Source organism: Carettochelys insculpta, chromosome 19, assembly GCF_033958435.1.
Source record: "Carettochelys insculpta isolate YL-2023 chromosome 19, ASM3395843v1, whole genome shotgun sequence".
Taxonomy (NCBI): Eukaryota; Metazoa; Chordata; order Testudines; family Carettochelyidae; genus Carettochelys; species Carettochelys insculpta.
In genome coordinates this window covers 1,343,408-1,360,381 of record NC_134155.1, presented here as the reverse complement: position 1 = coordinate 1,360,381, position 16,974 = coordinate 1,343,408, and the positions used below count along the sequence as shown (strand labels likewise).

Sequence of the window (16,974 nt, the reverse complement as noted above, 5' to 3'; positions counted from 1 at the left end):
GAAGCAGGAAGCCCGCTAAAAAAGCAGTGGGGCCCTTGGACGATAAAGATATAAAAGGAGCGATCAAGGAAGACAGTGCCATTGCGGAGCGATTAAATGATTTCTTTGCTTCAGTCTTCACGGCTGAGGATGTTACAGAGGTTCCTAAATCTGAGCCAGCCTTTTTAGGTGACAAATCTGAGGAACTCACTCAGATTGAAGTGACATTAGAGGAGGTCTTGGAGTTAATTGATAAGCTGAATAGTAACAAGTCTCCAGGACCAGACGGCATTCACCCAAGGGTTCTGAAAGAACTCAAATGTGAAATTGCGGAGTTAACAGTGGTTTGTAACCTATCCTTTAAATCCACTTTGGTACCAAATGACTGGAAGACGGCCAATATAACACCAATATTTAAAAAAGGCTCTAGAGGAGACCCTGGCAATTATAGACCGATAAGTTTAACATCAGTACCAGGCAAATTAGTAGAAACACTAGTAAAGAATAAAATTGCAAGGCACGTAGAAGAGCACGAATTGTTGGGCAAAAGTCAGCATGGTTTCTGCAGAGGGAAGTCGTGTGTAACTAATCTATTAGAATTCTTTGAAGGGGTTAATAAACATGCGGACAAGGGGCACCCAGTGGACATAATATACCTAGATTTCCAGAAAGCCTTTGACACGGTCCCACACCAAAGGCTTTTATGTAAATTAGGCGGTCATGGGATAGGAGGAAAGATCCTTTCATGGATCGGGAATTGGTTAAAAGACAGAAAACAAAGGGTGGGAATAAATGGTAAATTTTCACAATGGAGGAGGGTAACTAATGGTGTTCCTCAGGGGTCAGTCCTGGGACCGATCCTGTTCAACTTGTTCATCAATGATCTAGAAAATGAGGTAAGCAGTGAGGTGGCAAAGTTTGCAGATGACACCAAGTTGTTCAGGACAGTCAAAACCAAAACAGATTGTGAAGAACTACAAAAAGATCTCAGCAAACTGAGTGATTGGGCAGCAAAATGGCAAATGAAATTTAATGTGGGTAAATGTAAGGTAATGCACATTGGAAAAAATAACCCAAATTACACGTACTACATGATGGGGTCAAATTTAGCTACGACAGATCAGGAAAGGGATCTTGGAGTTATAGTGGATAGTTCTCTGAAGACATCCACGCAGTGTGCAGCGGCAGTTAGTAAGGCAAATAGGATGTTAGGAATTATTAAAAAAGGGATCGATAATAAGACAAAAGATATCATACTTCCCCTATATAAAACTATGGTACGCCCACATCTTGAGTACTGCGTGCAGATGTGGTCTCCTCACCTCAAAAAAGATATATTGGCATTAGAAAAGGTTCAGAAAAGGGTGACTAAGATGATTAGGGATTTGAAACGGGTCCCATATGGGGAGAGGCTAGAGAGACTGGGACTTTTCAGTTTGGAAAAGAGGCGATTGAGGGGCGATATGATAGAGTTATATAAAATCATGAATGGTGTGGAGAAAGTGAATATAGAAAAATTATTTACCTTTTCCCATAATACAAGAACTAGGGGACACCAAATGAAATTGATGGGTAGTAGGTTCAAAACTAATAAAAGGAAATTTTTCTTCACACAGCGCACAGTCAACCTGTGGAACTCCTTGCCCGAGGAGGCTGTGAAGGCCAGGACTCTATTAGGGTTTAAAAAAGAGCTTGATAAATTTTTGCAGGTTAGGTCCATAAATGGCTATTAGCCAGGGATAAAGTATGGTGCCCCTAGCCTTCAGAACAAGGGCAGGAGATGGATGGCAGGTGATAAATCACTTGATCATTGTCTTCTGTTCTCCTTCTCTGGGGCACCTGGCATTGGCCACCGTCGGCAGATGGGATGCTGGGCTGGATAGACCTTTGGTCTGACCCAGTATGTCCATTCTTATGTTCTTATGTCCTTCCATGGTGCACTGAGAGAGGCCAGTGGGCTTTGCAGCTGGGTCTGAGTGAGCCAGCATCGTGCCAAGGCAGAGGAGCTATTACAGCATGACTGTCCCAGCCTTAGATATGGAGCCATGCAGAAAAAGAAAACGGCCTTCAGCATTCTGCTCCCCTCTCCCTCGCCTGCTGTCGCCGATCGTGGCCCCTGAGCAGACAGCTTCATGGTCTGTGCCCTCTGCACTTTCCCAGTGGGGACTGGGCTGGGGGGTGAAGCCCCAGAAAGGAACAGAAAAATAACATTGAGGGCACAGGTTGCCAGTCACAAAATGGTGAAGTGTCTGTTCCCCCTGCCCCTGGCCCTGACTGACCAGGCTGGGGAGTGGGGCAGCATCTGCCCTGCCCTGCTCTGCCCAGTGTAACCCAGGCCTGGCCAGCTCCCTGCCATGCTCACAGCCTCACAAGTGGTTTCGGAGATGCACCGATGGGATTTGCTTGGTTCCCTCAAAGCATTGTGCTCACGTGGCACTCCTGGGCCGAACCAGCTAAGTCCTCTTGACAAGCTGTTGTGTGGTTTGAGAACTACTGGGAGGAGCCAGACCTCAGCGGCTGAGGTGAACCTGCCAGTAGGGATGGGTGGCAGCGAATTATCCTGGCCACACCTGGGGGCTCTCCCCCCATGGCAGGAGGAATTAGGAAGTCGGAGTGGTGAAGCTTGGCGCCCTCAGCACTGGCTTAGTCTGGCTGGCTCTGCAGCCAGGGCTTCTGCCTGCTTTGTGCACCCAGTGGACAGCATCTGCCTGGCCAGTTCCAGTGTAGATCCCTCTGGTTTCCTCCTCTGCTACTGGGGCACTAGGCAGGCTGGGCAGGATGGTCTCTCTTCTCTCCAGGGGAGGTCAGGGTGCGACATGCCCTCCCCACCACAAGCTGATGGTCTCTGCTTGTCTCCCCAGAGTGCCTCTCAGAGGACTGTCGCTCAGTGCTCCAGGAACAGGCCACAGCACTGGGACTCTGCATGTTCGCCCTGCTGGTGAGGCGCTGCACCAGCTTATTGAAGGAGGCTGCCCAAGGTAAGGGGCCATCTACACTGCCCCCACTGCAGTGATTCCTGGGCCACGCTAGCTCGCCTCTGCCCTGCCCTACTTCTCAACCCATTCCTCCCTCTTCCACCCTGGGGTCTCTCCGTCTTTGGCTCCAGGCTGTGCCAGGCCTTCATTGTGGGGCCGCCCAAGCAGAGACCCCATGAGATGTGTCAGGGAGAGACACCATGGCCCTTAGCCTTTTGACCCAGCCCATTACATGACAGGCTTTGTGGGACCTGCTGGCAACTCCTGGATGCCAGGACTCCTGGGTTCTGGTCCTGGCCCCCCCATTGACTCTATGTGTGGCCTTGAGCAGGTCACCACCTCGCTAAAATGGGTGATGCTGCATCCCATCCTTCTCTGGGGCCGTTGCTGCCCTTGGGGTGTGTGAGTGGGGATGCAGCATGCTCTGGGCACCTCGGGAGTCAGATACTTGGTGGCCTTAGCATGTGGAGAGGGGACTGCAGCAGGCCGGGCTCAGCTTTTCTTTTTGTCCCTGCAGCTTGGCCACGGGAAGTGGAGCAGGAGGAGGAGGAAGGGGATCTCAAGGTCTCTGCCTTACCCCAGGACCTGACGGAGCTTCTCCCCAGTGTGAAAGTCTGGTCAGACTGGATGCTTGGCCACTCGGCCACCTGGAACCCTCCTCCCACCGCCCTGGAGCTGCCCAAACAGTACGTGAGCTCTTCCAGCACACGGTCATCTGGCTGGTGCCCCTCATTCCCTTGCTCCCTAGCATGGAAGTGGTGCACTGTGTCCACCCAGCGTGCGCGGGGGCTATTGCTCACTGCCCCTTGCTGTGCAGAGGGTGCGTCTATGCCTGGCGCATGAAGAGAGGTGTTAGCCAGCCAGGGATCTTCCCTTGCAGCCAAAGCCAGGCACTGCAAGTGGGGCGTATGTGGCTCAGGGTGGTGGCAGGCATCCCAAGGCCCAGCACTAACCCCTGAGCCTGGCTCTCCTTCACTCCTGTGTGTCAGGGAAGGAGGGGCTGTGTTTCTAGCTTAAACATGGGCTCTCTCTCTCCATTTCCTGGGGGGGCATCTCCCCAAGCTCTTTGCCAGCCAGCCAGCTGTTTGTCTGCTCTCAGCTCGCTGGTTGGATTTGCTTTGTCTGTGAGAAGTTGATGGGCAAAGCCCCCTCTGCCTGGGCCAGGCCTGGAGCAGCCTGGCTGGGGTTTCTCCTGCTTTGGAAGCAGCTTCCTCCTGCTCTCACAAAGGGTTAATTTGCTAAACTGGCTGATTCTGGACCATTCGTCCATAATGCGGACTAGGCAATTTGCATACTTTTGGACAGAAAATCATGTGAAGGGGCCAAGTATGGAGTATGCGAAGCAACATCTGAGCATGCTCCATAACTGCTTCCCGCAGGAGTTTCCACCCGTCTCCGGTACTGTGGATCCAGAGCCTGAAATCACATCTTATTGTTAATCCAGAGGAGACATAACCATGGTGATGGGGAAGCGCTTTAAGAGCAATCCAGCAAAAGTGGCTTAACCATTAATGGCTCCTTGCTCTGATGCGTCAGGTCCAGTCCCACTCTCCTGCTTTATTGCCTCCACTCCAGTTCTTTTTCATTTGGCTGAGGAAATGGAAATCTCACACAGGAAGTGCTGGGCCTCATTTTGTGGAGATGGAGTCTGTTTTCTGTTTGTCGGCTGCTCGATGTGGGACCGTTGCCTGCACATGTGAACTGCTGCCCATCTTTGGGCAGGAACTCAAACTCGGAGCTGTCATGTGAGCACGCTCGCCAATCCGGAGCCCAGTTTGCGCTGCCTGTGTAGGGAGCTGCTGAGCTGTCGGCAGCGGGCTTGCTTCAAGATGGAATTTCTGATTGGGCTCCTGCAGCCGGTGCTCGTCATGTTCCAGGGAGGAGCCATCTCCTCCCTTTTTCAGGGTGTCAACTGCGATCTGCTTCAACTGCCTCTGGCTGCTGGGAACCCGTCTGGCTCCCTGATGAGGTTAGGAGCAGGTGTAGGGTCCCCTTTTCCCACCAAGACTGGAGAAGGTGAGGGTACGACCCAGCTCCTATCACACACTGTGGCCCATGGGTCCAGCCAGTCCCAGGAGCAGCTGGAGAATCATATCCTGGTGATCGGCGGTAGCTGGGCGTGGACCATAATGTACTCGGAGCTCCTGCTCTGCTCAGAGCTCCAGAGCTGGGGAGTGAATGAGAGTCACCATTTGGTGAAAGCTCAAGAGGCCCAGCCGCTTTCCCTGACTTGCTGTCTTCATGGAGTGCCGGGCCTGCCCCTTCTCCCACAGCTCACCTCCTATCCCTACAGGGGCCAGCCCCGTTCTTCCTCGTTGCCTGTTGGCTGATGGTGCCAAGCCATAGTTCACATGTCAGTTCTCTGGTTTGTTTTGGGATACAGCAAGATGCTCTTTTCACGTAAGAGTTTTTTGCCTGGTTCCAGCTACCTGTGTCACTCTGTGTAAGGGGGACCATGGCCGCTCTTTGGCAGCAGCCACTGAGGAGTGGAGCAGGGGACTCTCTGGGCAAGGGGAGAAGAGGTGGCAGGAGAGCCGGCTCCGCCCTGCCCGTACTTCCCCAGTCTCGGCACGTGTCTCGTGTAGGTCGGACAGGAGCAGGGATGCCTGGCTTAGCATTTCGGCTCTGAACTGACGCTCTCTGGTTCTGGGGCTGTTGCTGACCAGGTGAACTGTCGGGTCCAGGGGCCTTGGCTGGAGCTGTTTAAAGATGTTCTGAAAGGAACTCCTGGGTCAGGATGGATGTCTGGGGCCCGGATGACTTGGCGAGGGAGAGAGTGTACACATCCTGAGTGCAGAGCTTGCCTCCTGGTGCTGGGCAGGGAGGGGGTGCACGGTTCCAGCTGTATGCTCCAGACAGCAGGGAGCGCTGCCTCCTCCGGAGAGGCTGGTTGGAGCAGGAGCTGCGTTGCAGTGCTCCTTCGCCATTCCCATTGGTGCCACCTCACCTCTGGGGGTTGGAGGAGAGCAAAGAGCCTGACTAGCAATTGAGCTGTGGGGATCCAGCGAACCAGCTGCATCTCCAGAAATCTCCCAAGAGCTCCACGAGCCCTGGCCCAGCACCAGCGTGCAGACTTATCCTAGGCTGGTGGTGACACAGCAGCTCATCCCAGGGTCAAGGCCAGGCCTGGCACAGGCACAGCAGCTCATCCAGGCGCCAAACCTAGTATCATCGGCAGCACAGCAGCCCATCCAAGCTCATCTGGGACCTGGGCTGCTTGTCAAGGCTTGGTCCAGAACCTGGGGGCTAGGCCTGTCCATCCCAAGGCCTCTGCTCATGCTGTGTTCTCCAGCCTGTGATGGGTAGTTCTCCGTAAGTGACAGAGTCAGGGGACTTTGAGAACGTCTAAACTCAGCCCAGCTGTGGTAGTTGGTTTATTGCTTTCAGCTGGTACTTGAACCCGGGTCCTGGTCTTGGAGTCTTTCCCAGGTTTAATCCCCGGAGTTTTCTCTGCAGCTGTATGACACTGCACTGACCCCGAATGAGGATAGGAAAATAGAACCCATGCCAAGCCAGAGTCTCTTTTTCATTTGGAGTCTGGCTGTCTGCCCATGACCAGGGTTACATAATGGGAAACATAGCTGGGGCTCTGGAGAGTCCGCGTTTCACCACGCTGCCCAGACCTTCACATTCTGCTGCTATATATCTTCCTAATTGTAGCTCAGCTGCATTTATCACACTGCTGGATTTGAGTCCTCACAGTAAAAACCCAGGTCCTCGGCTTGCTGCTTTCCCCGCTGGGCAGAGAGAGAGGAAAGGTGTGAGGTAAATGCTGTGCTCTGCTCCAGCACATGGCATGGGGGGCTCAGAGAGCAGCATCTCTGGGGGGGTCCTCTCCATGACAAGTCTTTGGGAGCACAAATCCCAGCCATCAGAGGCTGCCTCTGCACGTCCCAGTGAGCTCGGGGGCCCTGTGCATTAAGCGTGATAGGGGAGACCTTCCTGAGAGCCAGGCCCTTGGTGCTAGGTGACTTCCAGCTGACCCCCAACCAGAAGAGATTGACTGGTGCAGGAGCAGCTGCAGGCGACGTATGGGGGCTGTGCGTGTGAAAGGGGTTGCGGCGCAGGGCCTGGGGAGTAGCTGGGCCTCCTGCTGGTGGCACAGCTGCGTAAGGGGCTCCTCAGCAAAGCCGCTGCGTGGTGACTCCTTGTCTGAGAAGGTTTGGTGCTGTGGAGAGGGCGTGTCCCTGGGGCAGTGAGTGTGCTTGCCCCTGCCCCACCCCGGGGTACTGCAGAGGGGCTGTGGGAGCCTGCTGGGAACGTCAGTCACTCCACTACACAGTCTCCCTGCACTCAGCATCTCGCGTACAAACTGCCCCGCGGGCCAGGGGTGGAGGAGGCGTCAGCCCAGGGAAAGAGAGTGCGAGCGCTGACGAAGCAGAGAAGCTACTAATGCACACGCCGGTGGTGAGAGGCAGGTTTGCAGGCCGAGGAGGAGAGTTTCTGTGTGAGAGCTGCAGGCCTTGGACTCAGCTGCAGGCGGGAGGTGAGAAGGGAGCAGGGGAGCCAAGGGAGCAGGGCAGGAAGCTGCTCCTGACTTTGAGGCAGCAGCTGAGGAAGTTGAGACTGGCAGCAAGTGGTGGGCAGGGAAGAGCACAAATTCCCTTGTGCGCTCCAAGACCTGCTCCCCGCCGCTCCGACAAGCACATAGGAGCTCAGATTGAGCAGGGAGCCCTCGAGTAGAGAGGCCCCTGGCTAGTCAGTGTGGTGCTGGGGCTGAGCTTCCTCTAGGCTTCCTGCAGCCATTTAAAGTGGTGCATTTAAACCAACTCGCAAGTGAAACCCAAATGCTTTGACAAACACGATAGCGCCCGCTCCAGAGGAGCATGGATGACCCTGTCAGACTGCTCTGGTCACAGGGGCCCTCTGAGCTGCGTGAGCTCCCTGAGGGTGCAGCCCCAGGTGAGCCCCTGAGTACAGGTGCCCAGATGCTGGCGGGGATTGCAAAGGGCTGCCTTGAAATGCCCTTTCGTAGCTCTTGTCTTCTTTAGTGACTGTTGCTCAGGGACCTGCCCCGTCAGACTGTCCAGGGAGGGGCAGTTTTGTCTTCCGGGTCAGTCTGGCTGGCAAGAATGCTGGTGAAGAGCGAAAAGCCAAGTGTTTGACTTCTGGAGGATAGTGCCATTAGCGTGGTAGGTGCAGGAGCCCCTTGGAGCTGCACAGAGTGCCCGGTAGCTGTGCAGGCAAGTCCCTGAGGCTAGAGCTAAGTACAGTGTCAGCAGCTCCTCGAGGCCAGGCAGACGTGGTGGGGAACCTATTGGAGCTGCTGGTGTCACCGAGCTGGGCTATATTGTGGCTAGTGACTCCTGCTGCATCTGTGCTTGGAACGAGAAGACAAGAGCTGGGGGTCGGCTGGTGTCTGGGGATAGAGGGCGTGCTGGTTGCAGAAGGTAACGGGGAAGGTGGGAAGGGTGACCAGGGTTGTGTGGGATGGGGCAGGTGCTAATGTCAGCGGGAAGAGGGGATGTGGACATGCAAGGGCCCTCTGGGCGGCTCTGCCCTGACGCATTAGGGGCAAGGTGGGTGAGTGGCTCTTAGGAAAGCTCACACTTCGTGTGTCTACTGGAGAGCGGCTTTTGTTCTGGCTCCCTGGGCTGGAGCAAGGAGGAAGCCAGGGGGTGGTGATGCACACATGTGGAGACTCTTGGTGCCCTTGAACGGAGCGTCTCAGCCTCCTGCTGTGGCTGCTGTCTCTGGGGCTCGCTCCCCTCTGTGCTCTGCCCCCTCCCCACAGCTAGAGAGCACGGAGCAGCTGTGGTGTGTGCATGGGAGTGTTTAAACACGCTGGTATTACTCAGGAAGTGGCCACCTCCACAGCCTTGGAACATGGGTCATTGTACTCGCATGAGTCACCAGGCAGCATGCTCCCCTGGGCAGATGGGGGCTCCTGTGAAAGCAGGGCACAGCTGTGGCCTTGTCCTGGGGGACTCTGAGCCTCAGGCAGTGCTTGCCTCGCAGTCATCGTTAGCTAGAGCTGCTGGCCCACCTCGCTCCATGTTCGGGCATTGGCCTCCCAAGTCATTGCCCAGGTCCAGCCCTAGCCCTGGCCCTCGTCTGTGCACGTGAGCTGCGTCCTTTCCCTTGCCGCCAAGCTTCGCACAGTCTGGCAGGTGCATTGGCCCTGGCCTCTGAGACAGCGAAAAGTGATCTCAGGCCGTGCTTTCCCTGCCCTTCGGGGGCACTCTCTGAAGGGCTCAGCCTGGCCATCACCTGGAGCTGTGCTTGGGGGCATGAAGCCCGGAGAATTCCCGTGCCCGTAGTGAGCGACGTCCGTGCCAGCACGCGGGAAGGGCAGGGACAGCGCCGTGGTTTGAGCCTGGCCTGCGAAACCCAGAGTTGTGAGCTCAGCCCTTGAGCGGGCCATTTAGGGATCTGGGGCAAACAGATTTTAACAAAAAGCGATGGTGCTTGGTCCTGCCAAGAGGGCAAGGGACTGGACTCAATGACCTCCTGAGCTCTCTTCCAGCCCTGGGAGGTGTGTATCTCCATATATTGTACATAGGGAGGCTGCTGCGCAAGTTTCTGTCAGATGCACTCCCAGCTAAATGCCTGTCTTTGTGGCACAAGAGGAAGCCCAGAGAAAACTGCAAAGGGAAGTCCCATCTCACTCCACCCTTACTGCCACGGTCCCATGCACACCGCAGGGCTGCAGCCCGGCCCCTGCTCTGAATTCCACAGCAGCAGTGTCAGCATGGCCTGATGGCCGTCTGACTGAGGGGACCATAGCATGGAAATCTGAGGAGCAGGTCTGCTGAGCAGAGAGGACAGTGCAGAGCAGTGGCAGTGAAGTGGGGGTGTCCTGCACTGAAGTACTGGGGCTGGAAGGGTGGGCTGTGGGGGACGGCTGCCGTGCAGAGCTGCTAAGCCTGCAGGAGAAAGCTGCAGCTCTGCTGCGTGCAAGAGCAGAGGAGTCTCTTAGAGGCAGGGATGTGAGCTGTGGGCCTGGTTGTGTGACCTGGGGATGCTGTTGGACACTGAACCTGGCGGGCTGCACAATGTCATGTCAGGCAAGTTTCTGTGGACATTTGCCGGCTTCCCCGCCCAAAGAGAAGTGCTCCCTGCCACGTGCCCCGGCTCCCTGCCACTCCTCAGCCAGTCCCACCCACCGCTCCAGACCTAGTGTGGGACTGCTCCCCCAGCACCCTGTGCCACCTGTGTTCCCCCCCCGTCTGTGTCACAGCCCTTGCCTGAAGCTCGTGCACCTCCTTCTGCTCTGCGACTCTTCTCTTTGCTGGTCCAGGCATGGAGCAGCCTGCCTGGTCTGAGGACCACAAGCACTATGTAATCAGAGCCCTGCAGCAAAGCCAAGTCCCCAGCAGGGCACTGGGGGAGAGCTGAGCCTCTCAGCGCCTGCGTGTCTCCCGTGGGCACAGCTCATGGTGAAGGTGGTCCAGAGCAGACATAGCACATCCGGTGCTTGTCTCTGTAGCCTGGGCCGAAGGATAAACTATCAGAGCTGTGGGGCAGTGGATCATTCCTCTTATTATTTGCTTCTTTGCAGATAGAGGTCATGGAAAGTTCAGTTCCTTTTAACCCTCACAGCACTGTTTATTTTCCAGCTGGTAGCACAAATTCCACGTTCCCATTACATCACAAATGGCCACGGACGGATCCCTCCGAAAAACGGGTTGCAACTGTTTATTTTTTTCCATATTTAAACAGTTCTGACAGCCAGACCTGGCCAAGCCAAGTGATGGAGCTTTATGAATGAGCCCAGCTCCTGGTGTCTGCACAGAGGGCTTCGAAGGCCCTCTCCTCCTTTGCAGCCTGTTTGCTGGGGCCAGCCCAGGGACACGGGCAACTCTGTGTTACATGTGTGCTGATTATGTGCTGAGCTTTGATTAATGGCAGCTCATTCCACCCAGCTCCCAGGACGCTCTTGAAAACAAGATGTTTCATTTCAGCGCACTTTCCTGGTACACTGATTGCCGTAAATAAACGAGTGCAGACTCTGTCCACCTGGAGCGGTTCGCAGAGCTGGGGGCCTGCTCCAGCCCTTTGTCTGCCTCTGGCTGAGAAGCTAGTAACATCCCCCTTGGCAGTGGTTCCTGTCCTGCACCTCACAGGGTCATCAAGAAGGCTCAGATGGACACAGCACAAGGCTGTTGTTGGGGACCCAAAGGTGTGGGGAGCCCAGCCCCATGGCCCCAAAAACAGCTCAGCCTGTTGCTTGCCCATCCCCAGCTCCCTGTACATTTCCTGCCTTGCTCTAAAAGGCTCATTTCTCCCCAGAACTAATCCTTGTGTGAAATAATAGACAAGTGGCAGTTGATTGTGAGCTTGTAGCTGTGCAGTTGGTCCAATACCCAAGTGTGTCCCAAGCCCTCTGTCCACCTGTTCTGTCCACCATGTCCCACCTAGATCCAGAGGGCGCTGGGTTTCAGCTGCCCTCCGAGGAGAGCAGAGCCTGGAGGTGGCTGCTGAAGCTGCTCGAGGCTGTTCACGCTCTGGGCTCCTCACATCACTGGTGCTCAAGAAAGGTGACACACCACACAAGCAGCTTTGTAGGTCGCTCCAAAGTGCTGACCCAGAAGGAAAATGAAGCGCAATGTCTAGTGACTGTTTTTTAAAGTCAGAGCTTCTCAGGTCCCACATGGCCACAGCGTGTGTTGGCAGTTAGCAATCAGGGCAAGATACAGGCCACCCAGCACAGAAAGGGCCCTGGGGATATTAGCTTCTGGAGGGGCTGGACCTGTGGCTGCTGTGGAGAAGACCCTGCTGGGGCTGTGCAGCAGGTTGACTTCCCCCTTCCTAGACGTAACATGGAGCATTACTCCCTTCTGGAGGGAGCTGGATTGTTTTCAGCATCACCTGGGGCTTTGGGTGGGCCGGATGCTTCTCTGCATCTCTGTACCCCTCACCAGGGTGGGCTGTGCAGCCTTAGGAGCCCCCGGTCTGTAACGGAGGAGTCGGGGGCTATTGACTGTCTTTTTCTGCAGAAAGGAGAGAGCTTGTGCTAGGAAGCGCTGGGTTCATGGCTGGGTTAGACCCCACGGTGCAGTTGGGAATCCATGCCCTTGCACTCCTGCCTTTAAGAGGGTGTGGGTAGCTACTCTGTGCTGAGGGTGTGTCTCGCCTAATCTCAACTCCCTCACATATACACTGGCAGTGCCAGAAATGCTCACATCTCTTTCACTCTCCCAGAGCCTCCATGGACGTGTGGGTGACGCTGGCTGACTTCTGTAACGTGCTGACCACAGTGAATCAGTCGGAGGTGCCATTGTACAAAGACCCTGATGATGACCTTTGCCTGCTCAGTCTGGAAGAGGACCGGCTCCTTTCGGGCTTCATCCCCCTGCTGGTTGCCCCGCAGGAGCCCTGCTACGTGGAGAAAACCTCGGACAAGGTCAGGGCCAGGCCAGACACCCCCCCTTGGTTCCTTCAGCCTTTTATTCTTGGGAAGTTTTCTGTGCAAACGGAACACGATTAAGTCATTGAGAAGGGTGTTAAGGGAAAATATCGACCTTTTAGCCGCTGACATCCAGCTCTGTGTCATGAAAACCCCTCTCGACTTCCTCTGGTGTGTGTGTGTGCTCGCTGGCATGTTGTATACACGATCATTTCCTCACTTGTTTAAATAGTGCAGCTTGTGTTGGCAGCGCTCTCCCTCCACTCCAAATGGTTTGCATCATGCTTAAGGCACCCTCCCCCTCCCCCGGCCACAAAACTCCAGGCTCGGAAAGCAGCCAGGGCTTTTTCCCTCTCTGAAGAGGAGAGTGATAAATAGGTGACTAGGGAGAAGCAGACACTGTGTGTTAACATACAAAAGGCTTTCAGGCGTATGCGGCATTCCCTGCTGCCCGCTCTGGGTTTGCCTTTCTTTGCTCTGGGAGCCCTGGCTGGCCTGAGCTTCCCTTGGCTGTGGGTCTGTAGAGGAGTGAAACCCTTTCCCTGCTGAGGTGGGACCTCAGTTCCATTCTGTGCTCACCCAGCCAGGAAGGATGCAGGCGCCATGGCTGAGAAGGTGCCGAGCTGGCTCTGAGCACTTCTGGAGGGGATTGGGAGGGGAGGGGGACACGGGGCTGGGGACCACAAGCAGAAGGGCAGGACTGAGCAGTGGAGTTTGTCAGTCCCCTGGGCGTGTCGCCTGGGTAAGCCCGTTGAGGCAGCATCCCAAGGCTGGAGTTGTCCCGCTCGCCGGAGGGTGTTGTGGGGTTTCCCTGGGCCGAGAGGCAGCATCCCAAGGCTGGAGCTGTCCCGCTCCTGGGAGGAAGTTGTGGGGTTTCCCTGGGCTGAGAGGCCTCTCAGAAGAGAAGTGGAGCTGCTAGGACCAGTTTCCAGGGTGTGCTGTCTGGGCAAAAGGTGGGAGCTGGGACAGGCTGGAGATGTGCATTTCCAGGTGTTACTTCTTCATGACCTGTTCCTGAAGTGGCTGCGAGACGCTTGGGACCTTTGTGAGAAGGGGAACCCGAGAGGTGCTCATTTCTGTTTCACTTCCCTGTCTGCCCTGCTGCTGCTCGTCATGCTGCACAGGGCGCAGAGGAGAGCAGTCTCTGGCCTTGTTTTGGGAAGCACCTTTCTCCAGGAGGAGACCCTACGAAAAGGAGCTTCAGGGCTTTATCCCTGGGGTTTACAAGAGCAGCTCTGCAGCCGCTCTTTCTCTCTCCCAGGGAAGCTGGCTTGTGTTGGCAGACTGGCTTGGGCTTGGTTCTTCTGGGCCGTGCTGGGCGGGAAGAGACAGCTATCTCAGGCCATATGTTCAGCACTGATGACAGACCGGAAGCTGACACTTGCATCTGCAGTCCCAGCATCCCACTCCTGGCGTCAGATCTGCAGCAGAACTGGCAGGCAGCCAGACACGGTGATCTGGCCAGAGAGCACAAAGTACCTGCTGAGGCAGCATTCCTGGGCTGTGCCATTTCCCACTGTGCCCCAGGGGCATTCAGAGTTGTCCCCCGCCACCAGTACAGATGTGCTCAGAGCATTGTTCCTTAGGCCTCAGTCAGCTGCAGAACAGCTACAGAGATGAGGTTTTCTCCCTTCTTGGTCTCCTTTGGTGCTTAGCACTCTGGGGGGATGTAAGAGTACCGTGGGAAAGTGCGGGGGGTGTCTCTCACAGTGAAGCAGCATCTGCCCAAACGTCACGCATTTCTAGCTCACTGCTGTCCCTGCTCACGCCTCGCTGTGCAGGAAGCTCTGTGTTTCCCTTGCAGCCAGGTCCTCCCTCCATTGCTTCATTTGCACAGATGCTAAGAGCATTGCTGTGGTTCCCAGAGTCTGCATGTGACAGTCATTTTATCTAAATACAGACAACACCTAGGAAAGGAGAGACATTTGGACAGAAACCCTCTTTACTTCTGCCCCTCCTTGACAACACCTGAGACTGGACTGCAAGTCTTTGGGCGAGGGTCTGTGTCTTTACCTTGAATTACCAACTCTTCTGTTTGTCCCTTCAGCCCCATTCTCTGGTAGACAGCAGCAGTCTGCCAGAGCTGCTTCACAGCCAGCTTTTCACAGCGGGTCTTTGGACGTTTGGCCTCCATCGTTTGGGGTTTGAACATGTTCAGCTGCCTTTCATTGCTGGGAGGCTGTGTGATGGGATTTGTTCTGGAGCCCACATGAAGGTTAGCAGTGTTCCTTGTAAGCTGAGCACGTGGGCAGCCACCAAAGAGAGATTCAGGTACCGCCCAGCTGAATGGCAGAGCGCCCACAAGTGCCAGCATGTGTACCCACTGCCCGTGCACATCCGCATGTGCCTTGGTGCACGTGGGTTGGAAAGCGCTCACGGGAACACTGGTGATCAGATTGTTCTAGCCTCCTATGCACTGCCGCTGAGGTGGTCACCTTCTCCTGCTCCAAAGTCAGCTCTCCACTTCCTCAGGCTCACCCAGATGCTAGTTCCAGGCTGAGGATTGCATGGGGAGTTTTGATTGATGTGTGTTGGGCAAATACCTGTGGGGACACGCACATGCACTTGTGTGCAGGACTTGTGGAGTGGGACACAGTGACATATACCTATTAATAACCACCAAAGTGAGACTTCCTATGGTGTCTGCAGGGTCACAGGTTATGGGCGTCTCGTCAGGGCCCTTCTCCCCTTCACAGGGAGCTGGTCCCATGCCCCGGGCATTAGACCTCTGCCTTTCTGCCTAGCTTTGCTCCCCTGGGCAAGTACGATGGTAAAGCTGAGTGAGGGTGCTGGCAGGGGAGGGTAAAGCATCGGGATTTCATCAGTGCATGTGTCATGCTGATGTCCAATAGCAACCACATGGATTGCACTGAAAACTGAGCAAGGTCCCAGGTAGAGTCCATCTGCCTGCTGGAGTAGGGGCATTCTCCCGGGGGGTCCGGGTGTTAGATGGTCTTGACCCTTCCTGTGCAGTTCATACGGCTGTATCTGGGGTGTGGAACTCCCAGGTGGGGAGAACAGCAGGGGGACCTGCGGGGCTATTCTGGAGATGCGTTTGGAGGGGTGCTCCCTCACCCCGTGTGCCCAGGCCTACCAGGTCTGCATAGGGAGGGCACACACCAGGAGAGGTCTAGCAGCTCAGCCGTCATTTGCATTTGAAACACTGTACAGCACACGCACCAGTGGGCCTAAGCTTGTACCTGTGTAGCAGATCCTGTGTGAGCTCCAGCCAGAGAGGTGTGGCAGAGAAAGTGTTAAGGTCCCTTCCCACAATAAATTTCTGTGAATGGGGGGTCCTGAAACCTGAGCCTCTCTCTCTCCTCCCCCAGCCCTGACACATGTTAATAAAAGGCTTTTAAACACCAATAAAAAGGTAACAGCCCCAGCTCACTGGGGTCCGGGGCCCTGTGTCCTGAGGAAGGCCCTTTGCAAATGTGGTTTTTGCATTTTCACGTTTTTGGCTGGTGAGTAAGATTGAGGAGAAATGCTCCTTCCCCTGATAACAATACAGTGAGACGCAGGATCAGCAGAGTGTGGATTAAAACCAGACGGTGAATGATTAATACACTTGCTTACAAGGCTAGTCACTATGGCTCTGTCCACTTAAACAAAATGGAGCCTTTCTTGGTGCATGGGCTCATAGGGCCTTGCTCTTGGTACGTGTGTGGTGAACTCTTTCAGACGTTCCGCATTGGCCAAACCCCAAGTGGTTGCACGCTCCTGAAGAGGAGATGAAGCCCTTCCATGTGTCTCTGAATGAATCATAGAACCATAGGATTGGACGAGACCTCAGGAGGTCATAGAGTCCAACCCCTGCTCAAAGCAGGGCCAGTCCCAACTAAATCGTCCCAGCCAGGGCTTTCTCAAGCCAGGACGTAAGGGTCTTTAGGGAAGAAGATTCCGCCACCTCTCTAGGTAACCCATTCCAGAGCTTCACCACCCTCGTGGTGAAACAGGATTTCCTAATACTCAATCTAGGCCTCTCCCACCGCAACGTGAGACCACTGCTCCTCGTTTCATCATCTGCCATTACTGAGACCAGCCTCTCTCCATCCTCTTTGGAACCCGCTTCAAGTAGTTGAAGGCTGCTATAAACCCCACCTTTGTCCCTTGGCTCTTTTCTTATGTAAACAAAATAAGCCAAAATCCCTCAGCCTCTCCTCTTGAGTCATGTGCTCCAGCCCCCTCATCATTTTCGTTGCCCTCCTCTGGACTCTCTCCAGTGCATCCACACCCTTTCTGTAATGGCGGGACCAAACTTGGATGCAATACCCCAGACGTGGCTTCTCCAGTGTTGAATCATCTCTTTCTAGCTGTGCTGGCAATGCTCCTGCTAATGCACCACAGTATGCCATAGCCTTCTTGGCTACAAGGGCACACTGTTGGCTCATATCCAGCTTTCATGCACTATAATCCCCAGATCCTTTTCTGCTGAACTGCACTTAGCCAGTCAGTCTCCAGCATGTAACAGATTGGGATTCCTCTGTTCGAAGTGCAGGACTCAACACATGTCCTTATTGAACCTCATCAGATTTCTCTGGGCCCAGTCTTCCAATTTGTCTAGGTCTCCCTGGACTCTAGCCCTACCCACCAACATGTTTCTCTACCTAGCTAAGTGTCATCTGTGAACTTGCTGAGGGTGGAATCCATCCCCTCATCCTGGTCATTGAT

General features: G+C 54.9%; 1 protein-coding gene across 4 annotated transcripts in view; it reads left to right on the top strand.

The window, feature by feature from the left end:
* Positions 1-16,974, top strand: part of SMG6 (SMG6 nonsense mediated mRNA decay factor) — a 158,503-nt gene that overhangs the window by 86,974 nt on the left and 54,555 nt on the right. For all 4 annotated transcript variants that reach the window (XM_075013600.1, XM_075013599.1, XM_075013602.1 and 1 more), the window contains exons 11-13: positions 2,841-2,957; positions 3,472-3,640; positions 12,099-12,300. In XM_075013600.1, the coding sequence (XP_074869701.1) occupies positions 2,841-2,957; positions 3,472-3,640; positions 12,099-12,300 (488 nt within the window). The remainder of the gene's footprint in view (positions 1-2,840; positions 2,958-3,471; positions 3,641-12,098; positions 12,301-16,974) is intronic.